The sequence below is a fragment of the Condylura cristata genome, unplaced genomic scaffold, assembly GCF_000260355.1.
Source record: "Condylura cristata isolate star-nosed mole 26May11 unplaced genomic scaffold, ConCri1.0 scaffold00003, whole genome shotgun sequence".
Lineage (NCBI taxonomy): Eukaryota > Metazoa > Chordata > Mammalia > Eulipotyphla > Talpidae > Condylura > Condylura cristata.
The window spans coordinates 21,224,505-21,246,848 of record NW_004567104.1 but is presented as its reverse complement, the minus strand read 5'-3'; the positions used below and the strand labels follow the sequence as shown (position 1 = coordinate 21,246,848).

Genomic DNA, 22,344 nt, shown 5'->3' with positions numbered 1-22,344 from the left:
CAATTGATAAGTAAAAATTAAACGCATTAAACACACAAGGAAATGGGAATCATTAGAAAAGGGAAAGTTCAAAGAATTATAACTTAATACTATTACTTAAAAAGACTAATTCTTACGAAAAAGACTAATGCAAGAAGATAAACTTGATCAAACTGAACATAAAGCAGTCCCCTAAATTTTGGCCTATATCTAAAATGTTCAATAATCTAAAACTTCATGTCTGCATTTAATTTCTGAATTTATTTCTTCTGGATATAGAATGTTTAGGAAAACACCTTGCCATTATTTAAAAATACCAATATTGGGCCCTCCCTGGTGGCGCAGCGGGTTAAAGCACTGCACTAAGAAGCTGAAACCACTTCCACATGAGTTCGATTCCCGCCTGCCCTGGGGGTGACCACATGGCGTGGCAGACCTCTCCTGACCGGCCCGCTGCTCCCCTCAGCAGTGTATTTCATTGATCTGCCTGTTCTGCTCCCCACTCTGTCTCTGGTGAAGCCTCTCGCCGCCCCTGCACCTCTGGCCTGTACCCCAGTTCTATATGTACAAATAAATAAATAAATCTTTAAAAAAAAAAAATACCAATATTGCCATGAAGATCATTGGAACACTTCTTATTCCAATACTGATTAGAAAATATAAATTCCATTTAAGCAGGAGATTCTCAATATTTTCAAGTTGCCCAGAAATCTAGACTCTGGTTTTAAAAAAAATTCTCCAAAAGAAGTCAGGTAACATAGATTGGGGCTGGGATGGCAGCAAGCTGGTATCTCTTACAAAGATGGTTACCAGAGGAAAAATCCAGCAACTCAGAAGGAAGCCAAAGTTGTATATCTTCAATACTTGATACTTTTTCAAAGAAAACAATAATTTAAATAAAATACATCATCTTACTTTTCATGGGCACCAAAATTTTAACACAGAACTGTAAAAAGGACATAAAATTTAACATAAAATTTTCTACTTACACCTTCATTGTCAAGTCTGATTCCAACTGTCTTCTCTGTATCAGAAATTTTCCCCTTTGAACACCTGGGGGGAAAAAAATTGAGAGATTACAAATCAGACAATTTTAACCTAGTACATGTTAGACTGATTTTATAAATAAGATTTAATACCTGGTAACCAAAATTGCCTTGAGTTTATATAATTCTCTACACCATAAATCAAAAAATTTTCTGAAAAGAATCAGGTATTTTATGCTTTGCAGGTCGTTTTATGGATTTTGTCACGTCTTCTCAACTTCTATTATAGTTTAAAAATCAGCCAGACAGTATGTAAATAAATGAGTATGGCTTTACTTACAAAAAAAAAAAAAAAAAAAAAAAAGGGCACTGTGCTAGATTTGATTCAAGGGACATATTTACATATTTTATTAAGCGCTTCTATAAACATGCTAGGGGTTGCCTTCACTGCTCCTATCTTAGAGACACCTGGTCACTAGTGATGCCTATTATACATTTAAGTAGGTGCCTATTTAAATGGCGCCTGCATCTCCCAACCTAAATGCCTAGGAGAGAACAAACTGCTCCCAAATTTGGGTGGGCCTCTGACACAGGAGCTGCCTACGTGCACACATAAATGTACACAGATGGGCTCTTCTTGTGATGAGCTCACAATTCTTCAGACCCAGTTACACATAAATAAAGTGAGAAAATAACTAATCAAAAGAAAACTTAGAACGAACTGAATTATATACCTCTTTTCACTTCTTACTGAACATAGAGGTCCCCTTGTTTCAACAACTCTATCTGTGAAGGTAGTAAAGAAGAAAGCAAATGTTATCTTTATTATCAATCATATAGCTACCATTTCAACTTACTTAATTTGTAAATTATCAAAACATTTACTTGTTGAAATGTTAAGTGAACTCCAAAAACACCAGTCTTCCTACAGATTAGTTAAGAACCACATAAACCTCTTTCTTTTTAAAATCTTCAGCATAAATTCGCTGCTCTCTGCTTACCTGGTAAACTGACTGAGTAGAAGTATGAGAAAATTAATGTAAGCAATATTAAGAGATTAATTTTAGGCTCAACACAGTATTTGCTACTATATAAAAGCTAGGAGTCATAATCAAGAGGTATTTTATGAATCTATCTCATCTTGAAATAGCATCTGCACTAAACCACTGGTCAGCAATACCCCAAGGTCTAAAAATGTTTAAGGTGTTTAATTCTCGTTAATAGATAGTGCTTCAATTTCATAATAATGAGTTAGATTTGTACACCAAGTTTCACTAATATATCATTTCTTAGTTTTATAACACATCAACTAAGGTCATATTAAGATAGGACTACATCTTAGTATATGGGAACTTACATTGTTTTGGAACAAACTGAGTTGTTCTGACTCCATGACTCTGCTCGTCCCCCCAGCCTTTGGTCTTAAGAGTGTCCATCTGACTTCTTTGAGAACTTAGGAACACACACACAAAAATGAAGAACATGAAATACAAGGAAAAATCTATCATAAATATTCATTATAAGCTTCTCCAAACAGGAGTTACTGAAACATCAAATTACAAGAGAAAGGAAATAATGCAGCACCGTCTGAGTTTAGGATAAAGAGTCTAGTCCTGCATCTACCATTTCAGCCACGTTACCCAATCTCCAGTTGCTCCACTTGTAAAACTGGATGTTCTCAATCACCAGCAACACCTTAACTAAAAAATCTTAGGTCAAAAGTTGAAAAATTTCAAATGATATACTGAGATGGATCCTAAAATAACACACCTGATTTTACATGAAAACAAAATAGTTTGAGGATTTTGCCAATATGACAAAATCAAAATGGAGAAAATACTGACAGTCTGACTTAAGATTTTTTTTTAATATTCACAACCAAAGTTAAAATTCCCAGATAAAAAAACTGTTATTTTGTATCTAACAGGGTAAGTAGTCTCAACTTCCTCACCTTCAACGTACTGTATAAATGTCCAGATTCTGCTCTGTGTATTCTCACACCACTTGTTAGAGCTATCAAGTGGACCTCAATTCTGAACTGACATATATATATTTTTAAAGATTTGTTTATTTATTTATACAAGAATGGGGGTACAGGCGAGAGGTGTGGGGGGTGAGAGGCTTCACTAGAGACAGAGTGGGGAGCAGAACAGGCAGATGTACTGAAATACACTGTTGAGGGGAGCAGTGGGCAAGAGAGGAGAGGTCTGTTGAGCCATGTGGGTCACGTCCAGGGCAGAGATCAAACTCATGTTGCAGTAGCTGTGGACCACTTCACAGTGCTGTGCTTTAACCTGTTGCGCCACCAAGGAGGGCCTGAATTCACATATTTTTTTATCCTTTTTTATAGGTGAATGTATGGCTAGACATGAACTCCTTTTGCCCCTTTCATATACTGCTCAAAGAATTGGAGTATTTAAACTTCTTATGACCTGGAGCTACTTTAATCTTATCTCCAAAGTAAAGATTTTTTCCAAATTAAGTCAAAAAGTACCAATATGCCTTAGGGACCATATGTGTGCCAGAGAGAAAGGAGGGAGACTGGTGGGAAAAGAGGGAGGAGAAGAGAGAGGAAAGGAAGGGGAAAGAAAGAGCCAGAGTTTATGGGAATCTGTGTGCTGGGAAAGTTGGGAAAAAAACAAAAAACAAAAAAACCCTGCCCCCTGGGAGCTCTACTTCAACCAGTGATTCTACTTATCATATCAGAGTTTCAAGAGTTTTCTTGAGGATCTCCCTGGTGGTGCTGAGGTTAATGAGAGTGCTATCACGCTATTGCCAGTCACTGTAGTATGAGTGGCCAGGGAGGTGACCCACATGGCACAGCAGACCTCTCCTGTCCTGCCCCCTGCTCCACTCAGCAGTGCACTTCAGTAGTTCTGCCTGTTCTGCTCCCCACTCTGTCTCTGTTGAATCTTCTTACCTCCACCCCAGTTCAAATAAATCAATCTTAAAACAAAAAAATGTTGACTTGAATATAGGACTATAAACCTAGGAGAAAATTCTATTTTATAAAAGCAATGTTCTATGTAATCCATTAAGAGATACAAAGTTTAGGCAAATTGTAGGACTAGTTCTCTCAAATCCCTTGAATCCCCGCTCTAAAAATAAGGAAAAAGCTGTCTGCAAAGCACTTCACATTTATTATTACTCAGTTTTACCTATGATGAGTTGAAGTTATAGGTGGAACAGAGTTTCCATGGCCATTTTCTTTAAGTCGCTCCAATAACTTTCGGTACTTCTCTCTTTCCTCTTTTTGAACACCCTAAATAACAGAAAGCATGTTAGATAATTGCTAGCACACTAAACCTATAATTTTCTTAAAAGATTTACTTACTTTTGTATACAAGAACTGGGATATAGGCCAAAAGTGGGGGGCGGGGAGGGGCAGTGAGAGGATATACTAGAATCAGCATAGGGAGCAGAACAGGTGAACTGTATATTTCACTGAAATATACTGCTGAAGGGAGCAGCAGGTTAAGAGAGGAGAGGTCTGCTGTGCCATGTGGGTCAACTCCCTGGCTGGGGATCAAGCTCGTGCTGCAGGACAGCTTCATAGTGCTGTGACTTACTTAACCCCTATGCCACCAGGAAGGCCCCTAAACCTATAATTAAACCATAAAAAGACTGAGATGTCAAATGTAGTCCATAGATATGTTCTGCCTCAGCATGGTGTTAATTTTTCTTTAAATTAACTACCAACTTTATAAATTTGAAAAGAAAAATTCTAAAATCTGGCCTCTTGAAAAACTGAATCAACAATACAGAGCAACTGTAAGTTAGTTATTTTCAGATGGGTCATTTACCCTAGTGCATGTTTCACTCAGTTCACAATATCTACTGGACATCATGGTCTCTAGGTCTGACGGTGGAACTGAGTTAACCCCAAAACTCAGCAGAAACAACCCAAGTCATATCCACAACACTGTTTCCAAAATGGAACTGGCCTACCAAAGTCACCAGTGACCTTCTACAGTCCAATCCAATAGGCACTTTTTCAGTTTATGTCACTTGATTTCTACCTTCAGCATTTCATCCTCCTGACCCGGCCTTGCCTTCTTGGATAATATACCCTTCTGATTTCTTCTTATCCTCTCACTGCAGATTACTTTTTCTGCCTGTCCTTAAATGCCAAAAGTTCTGCTCAGTATATCTTACACTACATTCTCTCCCTGAGTAGTTGCTTCAGTTGGATAGCTTTGTATCACACTGATATGTTAAGATTCATGAATGTGACTCTAACCCTGCCTTCTTCTCAAAACTCTTATCACATATATCCAAGAGGTTTACTGCATCTATAGGACAGGTCTTCCTGCGTGTTTCACAGGCATTTTCAACAAATGTCCAAAACTGAAGTCATCATCTTCCCCCTAAACATATAGGTACCTTGGTCAGTAACATGTATTTATCCAAGATTGAAAGTGGGATTCAGGCTCTTCCCTCTAATTCTATATAACATATAACCACTGAACATGACCTTGTTAATGTTACTTTTTACTATTTCTAGAAAATAGCCTGTATTATATATCTATATCTCTCTGTATCTATATATAGTAATTACTCAGTCCAATCTCCTGTCTACTCCTGTCTACAGGATTAGAGGCTACTCTAATCCTGCTAAAACCTTTCTATGAGCTGTGGTTCATTCCTCCCTTCTGCCTATCTCTGCTTGTGGATTTTTAACTACTTATGTATAAGTTCCTAGAGGGTAAGGACCACATTTTATTCAACTTTAAATTGCTGGCAACTAGCACTGTACCAGGGACCCAAATAAATATTTCTGACCCAACTAAGTGGCTCAGAGAGCCACCTAGCAAATTGTAACAGGTGGTAGTTCTAGGGGATGCTGGATACAAGAATAATTACACTTCTCCTGGAATAAGTGAAGACTTCAAAAGGGCAGTTAAGAAAAGAAAAGATTACTGATGAAGACAGCATGCTAAGGGCCTCCCTGGTGTGCAAGGGGTTAAGTTTCAGCACTATGAAGCAATCAGCAGCCACTGCAGCAGGAGTTTGATCCCTGCCCAGGGAGCAAACCTCTCCTGTCTTGCTTGCTGCTCCCCTCAGCTGTGTATTTCAATCAATCTACTTCTTCTGCTCCCCAGTCTGTCTCTGGTGAATCTTCTCACCCTTTACTCCTCTATTCTACACCTCAGCTGTTGTATTCATAAGTAAACATAAACCTAAAAAAAAAGAAGGTATCATGCTAAGAGCCTTGAAAAGGGAAGGAAAAGCAGACACACACACACCACTTACTTCCCTTACATAATCATAATTCTAGTTTGTAAAAGAAACGGATTAATATGATTCAGGTATCCAAAAGGAAAGAATCTATAATCTTATCTTTTCCTCACATTATTCTTTTTTCTCTCTTACAGCAAAAATAACTGTATGTGAACATTGCCTAAATTATAAATATGTAGAGTTTCTCTAGAAGGACATATATAAGTAGCTGAGGTTACTTGTTAAGTCAAAATGGGGATGAGAACAAGGTATAGAGGGAAACTGGGAAATTTATAATCACCATTTCCCCTTTTGTACCTTCCAAATTCTATAGCATGCCACATATATTATTTATTCCCAAAACTTTATAAAATATTTTTAAAAAGATCAGGCAAAAAGGGCTTACCTCCTCCACAGTACAGTGGGGACGTCTCAGGCCCTTGCCATTCTCTTCAGAAATCATTTCTGTTACAACCTGTTCCTGAGGTTTCCACATTAAGGAGCTCTCTGAATTGCCTCTGTTATGTCGACGGCCACCTGGTCTTCTACTATAGCCTTCTGAGTTCAAAGTAAAACTAAGAGAATAAAGAAAGAAACAATTATCACCAAACTGCTTAAATTGCTGGAATTTAAGCTCCCAGATCATTCTGTGTTTACACTTACGCTTGGCAAACCAGACAAACAGCATTTATAAAAGGTGGCTCTACCTCTACAGCAGAGAGCGCCACAGCACCTATGGTGTGCCACTATGGAATGTCTGTTTCCAATGAGACTGCGACATGAAAGCCTCTGCCTTCTTCTTTAGGCCCAATTTTCCAAAACTCTCTGGACTGAGCTCTCGATTACACATGCCCTTCTCTAATACTGTGCTTCTTTAATCACCCATCACAACTGGATTTAACTATTCATGTGATTATCTTATGTCTCTAACTTATCATTTAATTCCATAAAGACTGATAATATGCCTTTTTATCACTGTCATCCTAGCACAGGATCTAAGGCAAAAGTACTCAATAAATACCTGCTATCTAAGTTAAATGCTAGACATGAAAGCCATGAAGCTCCCACTCAGTCACTGTTGCTGGTGACAACGGTCTGCCTCACCTGTCTCTTAACAATAGTGGGAAAAGCTGATATTATATTCCTTCTTGATGTGATGTGTTAAAAAAAAATACAACTCCACTCACATAGAATTTTCACCCAAAATCCAAAATCTAAAACAAAAGAGTGAATATCTAACAAAATTAAGTAATATTCTACAAAAGAAATGGTTATATTTATTAAAAATAAAAAAAGGCTTAGGAGTTGTTCTGATTAAAGGAAATCAGAGACATGAAAATTAAATATACATGATCTTGCACTAAATCCTGGAGCAGAAAGAAAAAATCTCTATAATGGAAGAAACTCAAGTAAGATTATATGATAGTATTATATCAATGCTAAATTTTCTGATTTTGGTAATCTGGGATTATGTAAGTGAATATCCTCCTTCTTAAGAAATAAACACACTCAAACATTAAGATTAAAGGGATCTGGCTCTAAGACTTATTCTCAAATGGTTAAAAAATATATATATTATGTCTGTAAAACAGACTAAGGTAAACAGACAAAATGTTAACTAGTGAATCTGAGTCAAAAGTATGCACTTTCAGAATTCCAAAATACATGGAGAAAAAACTGATATAACTAAAGTAACAGAATAATTCACAATTATAGTAGGAAATAACAATTCTCTCTTATCAACCAGTAAAAATATAGAGAAAATCTGAAAGTCTATAAAACATTATGGCAACTTGACCTGACATTTACAGAACATTCCACCAAACACCAACATATTTATCTTTTTCAAGTGCATATTTAACATCACCCAAATAGACTATATTCCAGGCTATAAAACAAATGTTAACAAATTTAAAAGAACTAAAATCATACTCGAGTATATTCTGTGACCACATGGGATTAAACTAGAAATCAACAACAGAATGATATCTGGAAAGTCCCAAGTTTTTGGAAATTAACACTTACTTACACACTTATAATCACCAGTTAAAGGAGGAAATAAAACAGAAATTAGAAAATATCATCTTAAATTGAATTAAAATCAAAACCAACATTTTAAAATACGTGGGCTGCCACTAAAGCAACACTTAAAATGTCATTTCATAGCATTAAATGCGTAGAGGATAAGTTCACACCTACAATTATGTAAGCATATATTACCCAAGAACATCTCTTACATAATCATGAAGCAATCATCAAATTTAGGAATTTTAGCAATGATATAACATGTAGCCCATATTCATATTCCTTTAACTATATTAAAAATATTCTTCAGGCCCTACCTGGTGGCACAACAGATTAAAGCACAGCACTGAGAAGCTAAAGCCACTTCTGCATGAGTTCGATTCCCGCCTGCCCTGGGGGTGACCACATGGCGTGGCAGACCTCTCCTGACCCACCCACTGCTCCCCTCAGCAGTGTACTTCGTCGATCTGCCTGTTCTGCTCCCCACTCTGTCTCTGGTGAAGCCTCTCACTGCCCCTGAGCCTCTGGCCTGTACCCTAGTTCTGTATGCACAAATAAATAAATCTTTAAAAAATATATATATATTCTTCATAGCAATTTTTTTCTTATTTAGAATCTAATACAGGAGCTCATAATGCATTAGTTGATGTGTATATTTATTCACCTCACTCTAAACATATTTGTCTTTGTCTTTGCTTTATTTACTTTTAAAGATTTATTTATTTATGCATATGTAACTGGGGCACAGGCCAGAGATGTAAGGGGGATGAGAGATACCAAAGAGAGAGTGGGGAGCAGAAAAGGCAGATGTACTGAAATACACTGCTGAGGGAAACAGCAGGCAGGTCAGGAGAGGTCTGCCATACTATATGGGCCACCTCCCTGGCTGGGGATTGAACTTGTGCTGCAGTGACTGCAATAGCTTCACAGTACCGTGTTTTAACCTGTTGTGCCATCAGGGAGGGCCAAGATTTTATTTATTCATTTTTGTATAGAAGAAATGGGGTGTAGGCCAGAAATGCAGGGGGTGAAAGGATTCATCAGAGACAGAGTAGGGAGCAGAACAGGCAGATTAAATGAAATACACTGCTGAGGGGAGCAGTGGGTGTGACAGGAGAGGTTGCACCATGTGGTTGCACATGGCTACACCATGTGGGTCAGATCCCCAGGTAGTCATCTTTATAATTAAGAATACAAATCTGTTGTTTTGTAGAATGAATCTTAATTTCAATTTACCAGGTTTTTCCTAATTAGATTCTGATTATTGATTTTTATAGGAACACTACATTAAATGATAATGAAGTGCTTTTCATGTGGAGGCTGTGATGTCAGTTTGTCCCATTGTTGGTGATTTTAACTTTGATCCTTTATTTAAATGAGACCAGGCAGGTTTCTCTACTACAAAGTTAGTATTTTTTCCTTTTTAACTAAATAAGGAATTTTGGCAAGATGTTTTGAGTTTACATAAATATCTCATACCTTACCAAATTTTTACTTAAGGGTGTCAGCTCAACTGATGATTCCTATTTATATTGGTTATTACTGTGGTAGTTATTAAACAATGATTTTCTAAATTGAAATTAGCTGGCATTCACCATAAAGATCTTGCCCACCCTACACAATATATCTAACTACTAGTCTCTGTATTCTTATTTTTATCCATTTTAGTTCTTAAATTGTGTCCAATTTAGTAAGTGAAAGCCCCTCAGATTTCCTCTTGTCTCATGCTGGCATGTCTCCAGTTTTTGAGCACTCCTTTAATTTCTTGTACAAGATGTTCCAGATTGATTTTGTACTTTCTCTCCTCTACAGTCAGTCCATTGTCTAACTCCAGAGAGCTCTAGTCTTTAGTTTGTGTCTCATTCTTAAATATGTGTCTTTAGCTAAATATATTAAGGGGGGGGGGGAGGGGTAAAAATGTGGGGAAAAAATAAAGATTACAAGTATTTGAATAAAGATTCTATATAAAATATAAGACAAAAATAAGTCACGATAGGAGAAAAATTCAGAGGAAACAGATGAAGCAGAAAGAAGAAATTTAAGATAACTAACAGTTTTAGAGAGATAAGATAGTGCATCCTTAAACAAGATGCTTGGGAAAAGAAAAAAATATGCCATGTAGGGAAGGTGAGAATGCTTACAACTTAAAAGCTAACAGTCAAAAAAAATTAAAAATCAATAATAGATGTTTTTAGTGGGCAAGGAAAAGAATCTAGATAATTTCAGAGCTCTAATATCTAGGCAATAGGAATCCTAGAGAAAGTGAGAATATGAAAAGAAAATTATCAATAAAATAATAACATTTCATAGAAATGATAAATGTGTTTGGTGTATAATAATTTGTTAGACTACACACGTGATTTCTGAACTTCTCTGTATACATAATATACTTCAAAGAAATGGTTGGAAGTAAACAATTCTTGTGTAAAGGTTTTTAAGAATCCAGTTCTATAGTCAGATAGTATGGTAGAAAAGTAGCACACCTGAGTTTAAGTCTCTCACTTGCTGTACAGTATTTGGCAAGTCTCTAACCTCAGAGTACTTACTTAACAAGATTACATAATAGAACAAATGTGAAAATGCCTAGCAAAAGAGAGCATCTAATGATCCTAAGTTTCCATTTACAGAATGGCAGAGTTTAACACTTACCCAAAGGATGGCAGAACTCTGCGAGGTTGATCTCGGGTTACTGTCACTCTGATCTTTGGGTAGTCACTTATTCCATTAGGAGATTTATTACCTATTTTTAAAATGCATTTGTAATTGTTAGAAGGAAAAGAGCCCGTGAACAGTTGCTTTAAAAAGGAAAAGCAATGAGCAGCCCGCATCGTCAAAAATTAAGTCTTATTTTTTCAAATATTACTACCAGCAGTGGTCCAGCACAAACTTTGCAGAAGTCAAAGGAAAAACAACAGTGCTTGATTTCAGATACACAATAAAACTCATTGATTATTTTTTCTAGTTTTGCTTGCTATGACCAACAAGAGACATTACTAAACAATTACAAACTCTCTGTAATCTGATCAACTTGAATAAATTTTTCCAATTACTTCTACTTCCAAAAAAACAGAAGTTTTAAATAAAAACCTTCCACTTTACCACATTTCACTGAAAACTTCTAACACTTGGTTATATACTTCAAAAAAGAGTAACCAATTTAATCTGACACATTCTCTGTGGAGTGACTACAGGGGCATTGGTGTCCCTGAGGACTCCAAAAGGCAGAGGTCTAAAACTGAAAACCTTTTTCATAAACTAGTAGCAGCAAAATCTAAACTCACCTGAATTCATGTTTGCAAAACCTGACTTGAATGTCCAATCCCAGTCGTTTTTAAAAATTAGGATTCAATAAGCACAATATATCTAAAAACAGGAAAAATTCTGAATTCTTGCAGATAAGAGCCCATTGACCTCTTTCACAACAAATTTGCTCCACATATACCTGTGCCTCTTTGACCAGGCTACAAAACCAACAGAAATACAGCTCTGGTGCCTCAAGTACAAGATAAATCTAGCATCCTTCTGAGTGAATTTTAATGGTAAATTTTAATGGTGAATTTTAATGGTAAATTAATTTAGACTTAATGTAATTCAAACAATATGAGTAGATATATAAAATCTAATTTGTATTAACTCTTGAAATGAAAGGTTTCTGAAAAATGTCATTTTTGTTCCAGATCTTTTGGAACTAGATTCTATAGGTTAGGAGCATCTGTTAAACTCTCTGCTCATCGCTACCACCAGAAGTACTTCACTGAAAAGTTTGAGAAACACTAAGATTTTGATCAGTTCCATAACTTCTCCACTTTTGATTTCTGAATCCAAAACTTCTCTAAAAGCTTTTAATCCTTCTCAAACTTTGCAAGTCTACCTGTCTGTCAGAGATCACAATCATCTTTGAGAGATTCTGTTTCCTATTTCCCCCACCATTTTATAGACTATATACAAGAACTACAATTCAATTTAATGCTATAAAGATGATATATAGGTTCCTAAACCATAAAATTATGAGAAGGAGAAAACTAAGCCTACTCCCAATTAGATGATAATCCCCAAAGACAAGTTTTCATTACTTTACTTGCTTTGTTACTAAAGGTTTTATAATTTTGTTATTCCTGCCTGATAATTCAGCATCGTACGTGACATTTTTTTTTAAATGAAATGATGTAAGTCACATTAAGGACCCTGATAATATAATCAGAAAACTTAACAGTAAATTCAAAGACACTGCTAAGGGAAAGCTATGTGCTATTTTGATGGTGAAAAGAATGTCTTAGTTTCCATCTCATTCCAAATCAGTGTTTTCCACTCTTGGTCTCAAAATTCAGTAAAAAGGGGTCAATGGAGGCAGAGAAAAGCATAAATATTTTGACCACCTCACCCAGTTTCAGCATGTTGTTCCAGGATCCAGAACCTGTCAGTTCACAAGATGAAGAGTTCGAAAATACCTTAAAATCAAATAGAATAATCTCTGTAGCATCTAGATTTTAAAATGGAAATAAGTTTCTAACATGAAAAGAAAAATCACTCTATTGGATATTATTTACTTAGGTAGCTCATAGAAAAGATACCAATAAAACCAAAGGTTTTTAATTGTGAAAAACACAAAATAATCATCATCATCATCATCATCATCATCATAAAAAACACTCCAGGTTCTTCACATATGTTTACATAAGAAAAGCAGATGTATTAGTAATCAGATTCTTTATAAATATTTTGTAAATATATAATCCCTAAATCTTTAGTTTCTTGATTTTTGTATCAAGGCTAATTGATATGAACATGAACACTGCTTTCTGGGAAGATATAATGCTACACATTAGTTCTTAAAATGAATACTGTATTTCTAATTTAACTTCAGTGATTAAGTACAAATAGCAGCCCCAACAGAGTCCTGTTCCCACTGACCTCTCCTGAAGGGGCCACATTCCTTGTTCCATTACAAGCAGAAGTCACCATGGGCTTTGTGGTCAGCTGGAAGGGAATTCCAAATAAGCTGGCAGCATTGTAGAGACTGCTTTTCACTTGGTGAATAAAGCAATCTAGAAAATATAATACAAAATACATATAAAGAATAGTACCTTTCTAGCAAAAAGACTATCATAGAAAAGGACTTCCTGGGCCCTTCTTGGTGGCGCAGTGGGTTACAAGCGCTGCGCTACGAAGCTAGCTGCAAGCCACTTCAGCATGAATTCCATCCTGGCCAGGGAGATGACCCACATGGCACAGCAGACTTCTCCTGTCTCGCCCACTGCTCCCCTCAGCAGTGTTCTTTGTCAATCTGTCTGTTCTGCTCCCCACTCTGTCTCTGGTGAATCTCTCACCCCTGTACCTCTGGCCTGTATCCCAGTTCTGTATACATAAATCTTTAAAAAAAAAAAAAAGTCCTTCCTTAATTTTCTTTGGAAATCCTATTTTCATTTATCCAATTAAAAAGCTATCTATAAAGGTAATTTTTCTCCTAGATGAACAACTGGACTTTTAGCTTGGTGATTTTTGTGAATCTATCACATTAGCAAATTATATACTAATTCACAGAAGTCCTGAAATGACAGCTATTAAGGTGAGTTCTTCAGAATTCATAAAATAAGCCTGTATCAGAGATACAGGGGCATAACTTAAATATCCAGAAGCATGGAACCACTAGGTACAGCATACCTATAGGAACCTCTACTATTTATTCTCTAGTTTGTCCTTATTTCCCAGGCAGCTATGAAAGAAGCTCATCCCTCTACTGGAAATGCATGAGAAGATCTCAGAAATAACTCTCTACCACCACAAATAAGCAAATAAGTAAGGGGAGAGGACATGCTCTCCCCATGTCCTTTTTTTTTTTTAACACACTACCCTTTCTCACTTCCTATACTACAGACTTGTTTTTTTTAAACATCCTATTTCCTAATTAGGGGTATTTTAAAGCCTAATTTGAGGAAGAAACCATCAATTTAGCCACACTCTGCTTTAGAGAAAAATAGCCTGAGCTGAAATGGTGGCTTTTAAGCACCAAGCATTCCAGAACATACAACATTCCCAGAAACATTTCTGGGAAGAAATAATTCTACACATTAATTCTTTAAAAAAAAAAAAAAAAAAGAATGTGCTAATTAACTAAACAACCCATAGGAAAATAACTTAAAGGACTGGAAGCATATGACAGTTGTGTAAAGACAATTTGAAGTAATCTGTAACTAGAGAATAGTTAAAAGTAACAAAGATGGTCAATGATTTTACCAATTTTGGAAGCAGAGGGGGTTCCAGGTTATTCCTCTAATAATGTTTAGAGATGTCACTTACATTCTGCTGTGCTTTGTTAAGTCAAGGGGAGGGGGAAGAACTTTGGGAATTGGTGCTTAATCTAGACTGTAACATCATCCAGACCTCAGAGGACAACAGGTACTCTTAATAACATTATTAAATAGTGGCTTCTAAAAAGTATATTTGTTTTCCTATAAACTTTGTCAAAAATAAGTAGGTCCAAAAATTATGTCAAAAGAGCTCAGTGATGAAAAAGCAGACGAAGGGGTGGAGGGAAGAAAGGCAGCTCCACCTCATTTGTAAATGGTGATAAGATTGATCACCTGATTTTCCTGAGACTACACACTAGATTTCTCAAAACCCCTTTATCTGTAAGATTATGAGTCTATGATTTATTTATTTATGCATACAGAACTGGGTACAGGCCAGAGGTGCAAGGGGTGGGAGGCGGGGTGCGGTGAGAGGATCCACCTGAGTCAGAGTGGGGAGCAGAACAGGCAGACTGACGCAGCACACTGCTGAGGAGAGCAGCAGGCGGGCCAGGGAAGGTCTGCCTTGCCACATGAATGAATCACCTCCAGGGTTGGGGATGGAACTCATGCTGAAGTGGCCTTAGCTTCCCAGTGCTGTGCTCTAACCCACTGTGCCACCAGGGAGGGCCCGTGAGTCTGTGATTTTAAGGTCCCCTTTTCTTTCACCCTCCCTTCTTTCATCGCAAAAGCCACCAATATAATCTCACTGACCAATAGAGTAACCAGTAGCCAAATGTTGTTACCTACATTTAAACTTAATTAAAATTAAATGTAGCTGCTCAATCACACTAAGCCCATTAAAGTGCTCAACAGCTGTCACTGCTGAGAACTGTATAACATTGCTGTAGACCTTTATAAACTCTTACAGTAAGTATTATTTCTGGCCCCCACTGCTTTCCTCTTTGCTTAGGTTCCTTTGTAAAGCTTCCATTCAGAAAACCATTACGTATTTCTTAGAAATAACAGAGGAGGCTCTCCGTGGTGGTGCAGTGGGCTGAAGCTCAGCACTGCAAGCTAGCCCAAAGTTGCTTCAGTGCCAAGTTCGATCCCAGCCCCCAGAGGTGATCCACATGGTGAGGCAGACCTCTTTTGACCAACCCATGCTCCCCTCAGCAGTGTACTTCGTCAGTCAGCCTGTTGTGCTCCCCACTCTCTCTCTGGTGAATCTTCTCACCACCCAGCACCTCTGGCCTGTACCCCAGATCTGTATCCAAAAATAAATCTTAAAAAGAAAAAAAAGAGGCCCTCCCTGGTGGCGCAGCGGGTTAAAGCACTGCACTGAGAAACTAAAGCCACTTCCACATGAGTTCGATCCCCATTTGCCCCGGAGGTGACCACATGGCGCGGAGACCTCTCCTGACCCGTCCGCTGCTCCCCTCAGCAGTGTACTTCATCGATCTGCCTGTTCTGCTTCCCGCTCTGTCTCTGGTGAATCCTCTCACCCTCCGCATCTCTGGCCTGTACCCCAGTTCTGTATGAATAAATAAATAAATCTTTAAAAAGAAAAAAGAAAAAAAGAAATGATGGAGGGAGCGAGTCTTAACATAGACTGTCATGAACTAGATGATTACCTTAACTATTTTAGGATCTTTCTATAATGCCACCATATATAATTATTTGTATTTTACCAGAAAACTCAAATTTTTTTGCTAAACGCATTTAAGAGACAATTCTATATTTACATACAGAAAAATATATTTTATAATAAATATATATTTATATAAACATAAATCAACATCATCTGCCTTACAAAGAAATGAAAACATATCAGTTTCAGCGGTACTGTTTTTAAAAAGATCAACATGTATTAAACAAGTATTCAAGACATTAATACTAAATCAAGATTTTCTATTTGAAATAATCAGAAATAAAAATAACTGATAAATAACTTTTTTAGTATATAATTCAAATACTGCTTATAATGCTATGAATGCTGTATCTCTTAAAATAATCTCCCTCGTTGGTGCTTTGAGAAATACTGTCATGATGGATTTAACATAAACATGCCTGGCATTCAAAATCCTATATAATTTGACCTCTCTCTCTAGTCAACTTTTCCAGACATCTACTTGTCATTTCCTAAACTGCCTAACTTTCCCATACCATTCCCTGTTCCTAGAATGCTTTTCCTTCTTACTGCTCTCTGTTGATATCTTATCCATTCTTCAAGATCCATCAGACATAGTACCTCCTTCATCAATTATTTAATGAGACTCTAAAGCAGCAGAAAATTAAACAGTATTTTGTTACTACCAGTTTTATTTATCTTATGTTCACTGACAATATTTTTTATGTGCTTATCTTTATACCAGCTACTACATAATCATATACCTCTACAATTTATAAGTTCTTTAAAAAGGGTCCCTGGCTTACTTCATTTTTGTATTTCCTGTAGAACATAACACGTTACTTATCATTCAGACACTCAATATGTACTCAGAATTTAATGAAATCTTAACAGACTTTTCATCTTAACTCCCACATCTATAAGTATCCAAACTGAGATTCATTTTTGAGAAAGGATATATTATTGTAGTATCCCATGTACCTTTTCCCTTTAATCTAGTTTATTCTCTTCAAGTTATATCTAATCCTTCAGATACGGGGAAGTAAATAAACATTTTGGGGCAACATGTTAGATTTATTCACTCAGTAATCTGAACTAGATCACTTCATCTGAAGTAGTTTTTAAAATATTTCTCCTCCATAAAAAGAAGGCACTTTTTCTTTATAGAAGATTTAGAATTTTTAAATGTACATTCAACATACAGGTTTGTTTGTCTGGAAAGATAAGAAACAACCTGGTAAAAGGTTTGATACCTCCAAAAAAGATAACTGGGTAGAAAAGGTATAAGAACAAGAAAGAGACTTTTTTTTACTGAATCGACATTTTACCTTTTGAATTTGTTCCATCCACACATTTTTTCCTATTAAAAAGACTAATTTTTAAAATGAATATTCAATACCTAATCTTGGTCTTTTGGCAGGTATTTCATCAGTGTCCACTGTAGAAAACACAGTGCTGAAAAGATAGAGAGAAAAAATATATATACATATATATGTTTATATATACACACAGATTTGTTTCTATAAGTAAATTTACTATTCATACAACACACTCTTCTATCCACTTTGGCATAAAATGAGATCCACCTGATGTTTAAAAGAGAATTCTACATCATAGGTGTTTAGCATCTGAGGTGTTAATAGTATAGATTCAGCTATTTGAAAATAACCCAAAACACTCTATCATATAATAGTTCATAATTTGGCTAAAATACAAATTTGAAACTGACAGAAATCAGCTAGTAAATAAACACAGTAAAGACTAATATTTTTTTTGTCCCACTAGAAATAATTTTAAAACAAATTTCTAAAAGGTACTACCATCTCCTAGACTCCTCACCTACCCTGGGGAAAAAAAGGCACCTTCTATTTTGGATAGAAATAGACATACAAGAAACCTTTAAAAAAAATTGTTCTCAACAAGAAAAGGATTATATTTAACCACAATTTTATTGCAGAAACAATATATTACAGTGGTAATAAAGAATTTTGGAAGTCAGTAAAGTTCTGACTACCTCAGAATGGTGAAGGGTCATAATATATATTACTAATCATCTTTCTAAAGGGGATTATAATTGATCATGCTTACCAATGGATGAACAGAATACACACCAGGAAAACGCCACTTTAGTCATAACCAACAAGATCTATTTGGCTTCATTTTGAATGAAAAATAGCTTGCATTAAGAAGAGTTGTTATAGATTAAGGATGTACAGTAAAAACAGTGTTTTGATCTCTAAATAGTTTCCCTGACTAGCAGGGATTTACATTAAAAATGGAGAGAGGAAAGGGAACTACCATTCTTTTATTCAATAAATAGGTAGCAAATGTCTGTGATGTATACCAGCACTTTCAATACATTCTCAAATGATAGCTACAACCCTACAAAAGGAAAATAAATAGAAATCTTGCGATCTCTGGAACTCATGAAGGAATTTCGCTAACAGTCAATTTCATCAATGACCTACATTCTCAGACTCATATATTAATCATTCTGTTCTTTCAAGCGTCAAGAAACCACCCTTCAGTGATCTCGAAGCTTAATAGAAAAAAAGGAAGTTAATACCTGATTGCTCTAAATTGAGGGGGGGAGTGTGGTACTTTACTCTTTAGATTAATTCTTAGGCAAAGAAGGAGGGTAACACTATCAAATGGGATTAAGTCAAAGGTGTAGATACAAAGTAAGAATAGCTTTAAGTGTCCCTAAAATCTTAAATGAATATTAGAGAACAGACTTGTCAACTCCTTAAAGGAGTGAAATACCTTTTTTCCTTACACTAATTCTAAAGCACAGAACCACTCTCCCTCCCTCCCTGGTCCCCCAAACACACACACAGTCTGACAGCTGCTTCACACAAAACAGCTGCTGTCTTTTGGTGCAAAGAATAGTACTCGAGGTCAAAACAGCTTTGAGCAAGCTAAGACTCTTACTTCCTTTAACCGCATTTTTTTTTTTTTTGCCCGCGGATGACATTTGGGCGTGTGCTTGTAAACAACAAAGATAATATTCCACCGATTTTTAATTTTCAACCTGTGAGCACCAAAATATAACAAAACCCCATTTGTTGACAGCCAACAACTTGACCGCGGAAGATAACATCAAAGATCCTACCTACCATCACCTGCCACTCCTAAAGCAACTAGCTCCTCCATCATTAGGAGCCACATCCGCACAGTGCGGAGGGCGAGACTACGTAACCACGACACCCGCCACCGGCATCTCTACAGACTCGGCCCTGCTACCTGTATCGGCTGAGCAAAGTCGGCCTGGCTTGGATCGGCTACCCCGGCCTACCCCGGCTGCTCACTGGGTCGGGAAAGGTGGGGCAGCCAGGCCGGCGCTCGGCCCTCTCTCCTCTCACCTGTTCGAGCGCCGCCTCTTCAGGAGGGCCCGGGCAGGGGGCACCGTCTGGTCACAAAAACGGAAAATGGTGCCGAGAATCCTAACCAGCCATTTGTACATACCAGGCCCAAGCAGCAGCGGCGGCCGACACACCCCGAGACGCAAACCCCAGAGCTGTCGCCGCCGCTGCCGCCTTCGCCGCCTCGGCCACCACCGCCAAGGCTCAGTCGCCGACTTGTGACGCGATCTGAGGGCCCGCAGATACAACGTCCCCAGGGCTACAGAAGGCCCCAGCCAGCCCCAGCTCCTGACGTCATCTCCTCCACCCGGACCGGATAGCATCTTCCAGCTCAGTGTGCGCACGCGCAACCGCGCGCCCCGCCCCCACACCTCCCGAACCTAGCAACCGGAATGCCGGCGGAGCGGTCCTGATCCAATCGCCGACGAGATCGGAAAGGCTGTGGGCCGGGTTTTCTCCACCGAGCCAGTCCTGAGTCTGCCATTTGGGCAAGGCCCACGGCCACACGTGAGCTTCTCCAGCCGGGAGTGCTGCGGGGGCCTGAAAAACAGCAGGGACTCTGTAAATGTTTGTGCAAATAAATAAAAGCAGGTCAAGTTAATGAACACATACTGAGCACTCTTTTTTTGCGCATGTATCTGACGAAGGAGGATACTATACACGCTTTGTCACCTCAGTTCATCGTCACTGCAATCGCAGTGGCTAGGCAGTCCTTTTAATAAGTGAGGAAACCAAGGCATAGGGCGATTAAGTCATCTGTGTATGACCACAGAGCTAGTTAATGGCATACCCGATTGAGCCGAGGTCTGAGTATCAGTCCAAGGCCCTCGCTGTAGAGGTCAGTTACTGGGAGAAACATAATTCACAAAGTACAAGATAATTGCCTCCTGTGAAATAAAACGAAAGGAAAACCACACCCTAATAAAGGCAAGAAAAGGGTCAAAATGTACCTGTGGCTTAATAGTACCTAGGGCTGCCAGGAAGTACAGCTACTGACTCTTCCTTTGTTACCTAGAGGTCACTCTTCCGGTTAATTATCAACAGAAAACCCCCACCCTACTTATTGATAGAAAGCCACTCCCATCCCTCAGTCCTGAGACTCCTCAAAGATTTTCTTGCCCCATAAATCCATTCCTTACTTCATTTGATTCTTACCTGTGATTTCAGTTCAAGTCAGACTTCCAGACGTACTTGAACTTCAACACAAGCACTTCCCAGTACAGTTTCAACCTAGGTTCAATAAGCAGTATTCTAGAATTCTGCTCACATTCTAAGCCCCCTAAAGTTCCAGAGCCAACAGTCACCCACTACAGTGCCCTAATGGGGGGGGGCCAGCGAGGGGGCGGGGAGTGCAGGGAGGGGGAGGGGTGCTGCGGGGTGAGACAGGTCAGTTTCACAAGGGTGGAAGCGAATCCTAAGTGTAGACTGAGATCCCCTTCCTCCATTCCCTCAATCTGTTGCTGAGTCTGAAAGAGTAGAATTACAAAACCAAGGGGAAGATTTAGAAGTGGTTATTTCAAGTCCAGTATTTATAGCCCATTGCCCTTTTCCCTGCCTAAAAGACTCTTCTCCCCATAGTTATCTCTTCATATCTTTCAACATCTTTTATAAGCAATCAACAGAAAAGACTTTTCCTTCCACCTCTTATTTAAGACTACCTCCAAGTAGTTAATTTAAGACTACCTCCGGTGGAGCTGTTTAGTTATGTTCCAATATTACATTCTACTATGAGTTTGTCTTTGCTTTTGGCCAAATGGAGGTGACCACTCAAGTCATGTTTGGATTCTCCAAACAAAAAGCAGGCTTCCTTCAAAACAAATCTGAAAACTGCAAGATAGTTTAGAATAGTATACCTTATCCCAGGTGGTAGCCGCCGATATTTTGGAAATATCAGCATCAAGTCTCACAGCACAATTTTTTCCCCCTGCAATATTAGCATTCACACATACCTAATACAGAAATATTGGTCACAGGCCATGAAAACTGGGAAGGCTTTGGAATTACAGGCCTCAGTCCAAATCCCTGGGTCTCATCAGCAAATAGCTCCCGAGTACAGAGATTAACTCCCAGGAGCCTCATATGCATATTCCCTTTTATATTCTCTTAATGCTCTAATTGACCTCTGGAGTGGGAAGCAGACTTAAACATGCAGTTGCTCCCTCCCAGAACTTGTTTGCCAATTGAACTTGTGTGCATTCACTGTGCTATCGACAATAGGGGCCTGGGACACTACCTGTCCACCACCCAAGAAAGAGGGTTATATTTAGCCCCAACCTCACTACAGGTGCAGCCATTCCTGGAGCCTGGCACTCCACTGGAAGGCCAGAGGAGAAGTCCAAAGTCTTATGCAGTAACAGAAGCAAGGAGGTTGGGGCCTCCTTGGTGACACAAGAGTTAAAGTCTCCACAGCTATCAAACTATCAACAGCCATTGCAACATGAGCTTGATCCCTGGCCCACATGGCACAGCAGACCTCTCTTATCTCTCCCGCTGCTCCCCTCTGCAGTGTATTTCAGTAGATCTGCCTGTTCTGCTCCCTACTCTGTCTCTGGTGAATCATTTCACCCCATCCCTGTGTACCTCTTGCCTTAACCCCAGTTCTTGTATGCATAAATAAATAAACTTTGGAGAAAAAGAATAGCGCTGTGATTTTGGCTCTTGGTTTGGATAACTTGTGCCTTTGTATTGCCAGGGAGGCAGCAGAAATACAACTACTTAATTTTTCCTTGTTCTAAACAGTTACCCTAATATTCCTGCTAAACTCTTCTCTTTCAAGACTTTCTAGGGCCCCTCCCCTCAAAACCTACTTTCCCTCTGCAGAACAATGAAGAACCAGCTCTCCAATCCATTTCATAATCTTGCAGTTTTTTCCTTTGCCAGCATTCTCAAGATTTCCTCTCAAGCTTTTTTTTTTT

General features: G+C 38.2%; 1 protein-coding gene across 2 annotated transcripts in view; it reads right to left on the bottom strand.

Moving 5' to 3' along the window:
- Positions 1 to 19,767, bottom strand: part of SENP2 (SUMO1/sentrin/SMT3 specific peptidase 2) — a 34,179-nt gene extending 14,412 nt beyond the window's left edge. The window contains exons 1-10 of one of the 2 annotated variants that reach the window (XM_004675060.2): positions 19,430 to 19,767; positions 17,467 to 17,522; positions 13,122 to 13,255; positions 12,592 to 12,658; positions 10,860 to 10,950; positions 6,592 to 6,760; positions 4,124 to 4,227; positions 2,323 to 2,417; positions 1,700 to 1,751; positions 969 to 1,032 (exon numbers count right to left, since the gene is read on the bottom strand). In XM_004675060.2, the coding sequence (XP_004675117.1) occupies positions 969 to 1,032; positions 1,700 to 1,751; positions 2,323 to 2,417; positions 4,124 to 4,227; positions 6,592 to 6,760; positions 10,860 to 10,950; positions 12,592 to 12,658; positions 13,122 to 13,255; positions 17,467 to 17,522; positions 19,430 to 19,752 (1,155 nt within the window). In that variant the 5' untranslated portion in view covers positions 19,753 to 19,767. Of the gene's footprint in view, positions 1 to 968; positions 1,033 to 1,699; positions 1,752 to 2,322; positions 2,418 to 4,123; positions 4,228 to 6,591; positions 6,761 to 10,859; positions 10,951 to 12,591; positions 12,659 to 13,121; positions 13,256 to 17,466; positions 17,523 to 19,429 lie in introns of those variants that run through there. The other variant, XM_012733860.1, reaches the window with a different exon arrangement.
- Positions 19,768 to 22,344: the final 2,577 nt, after the last annotated feature.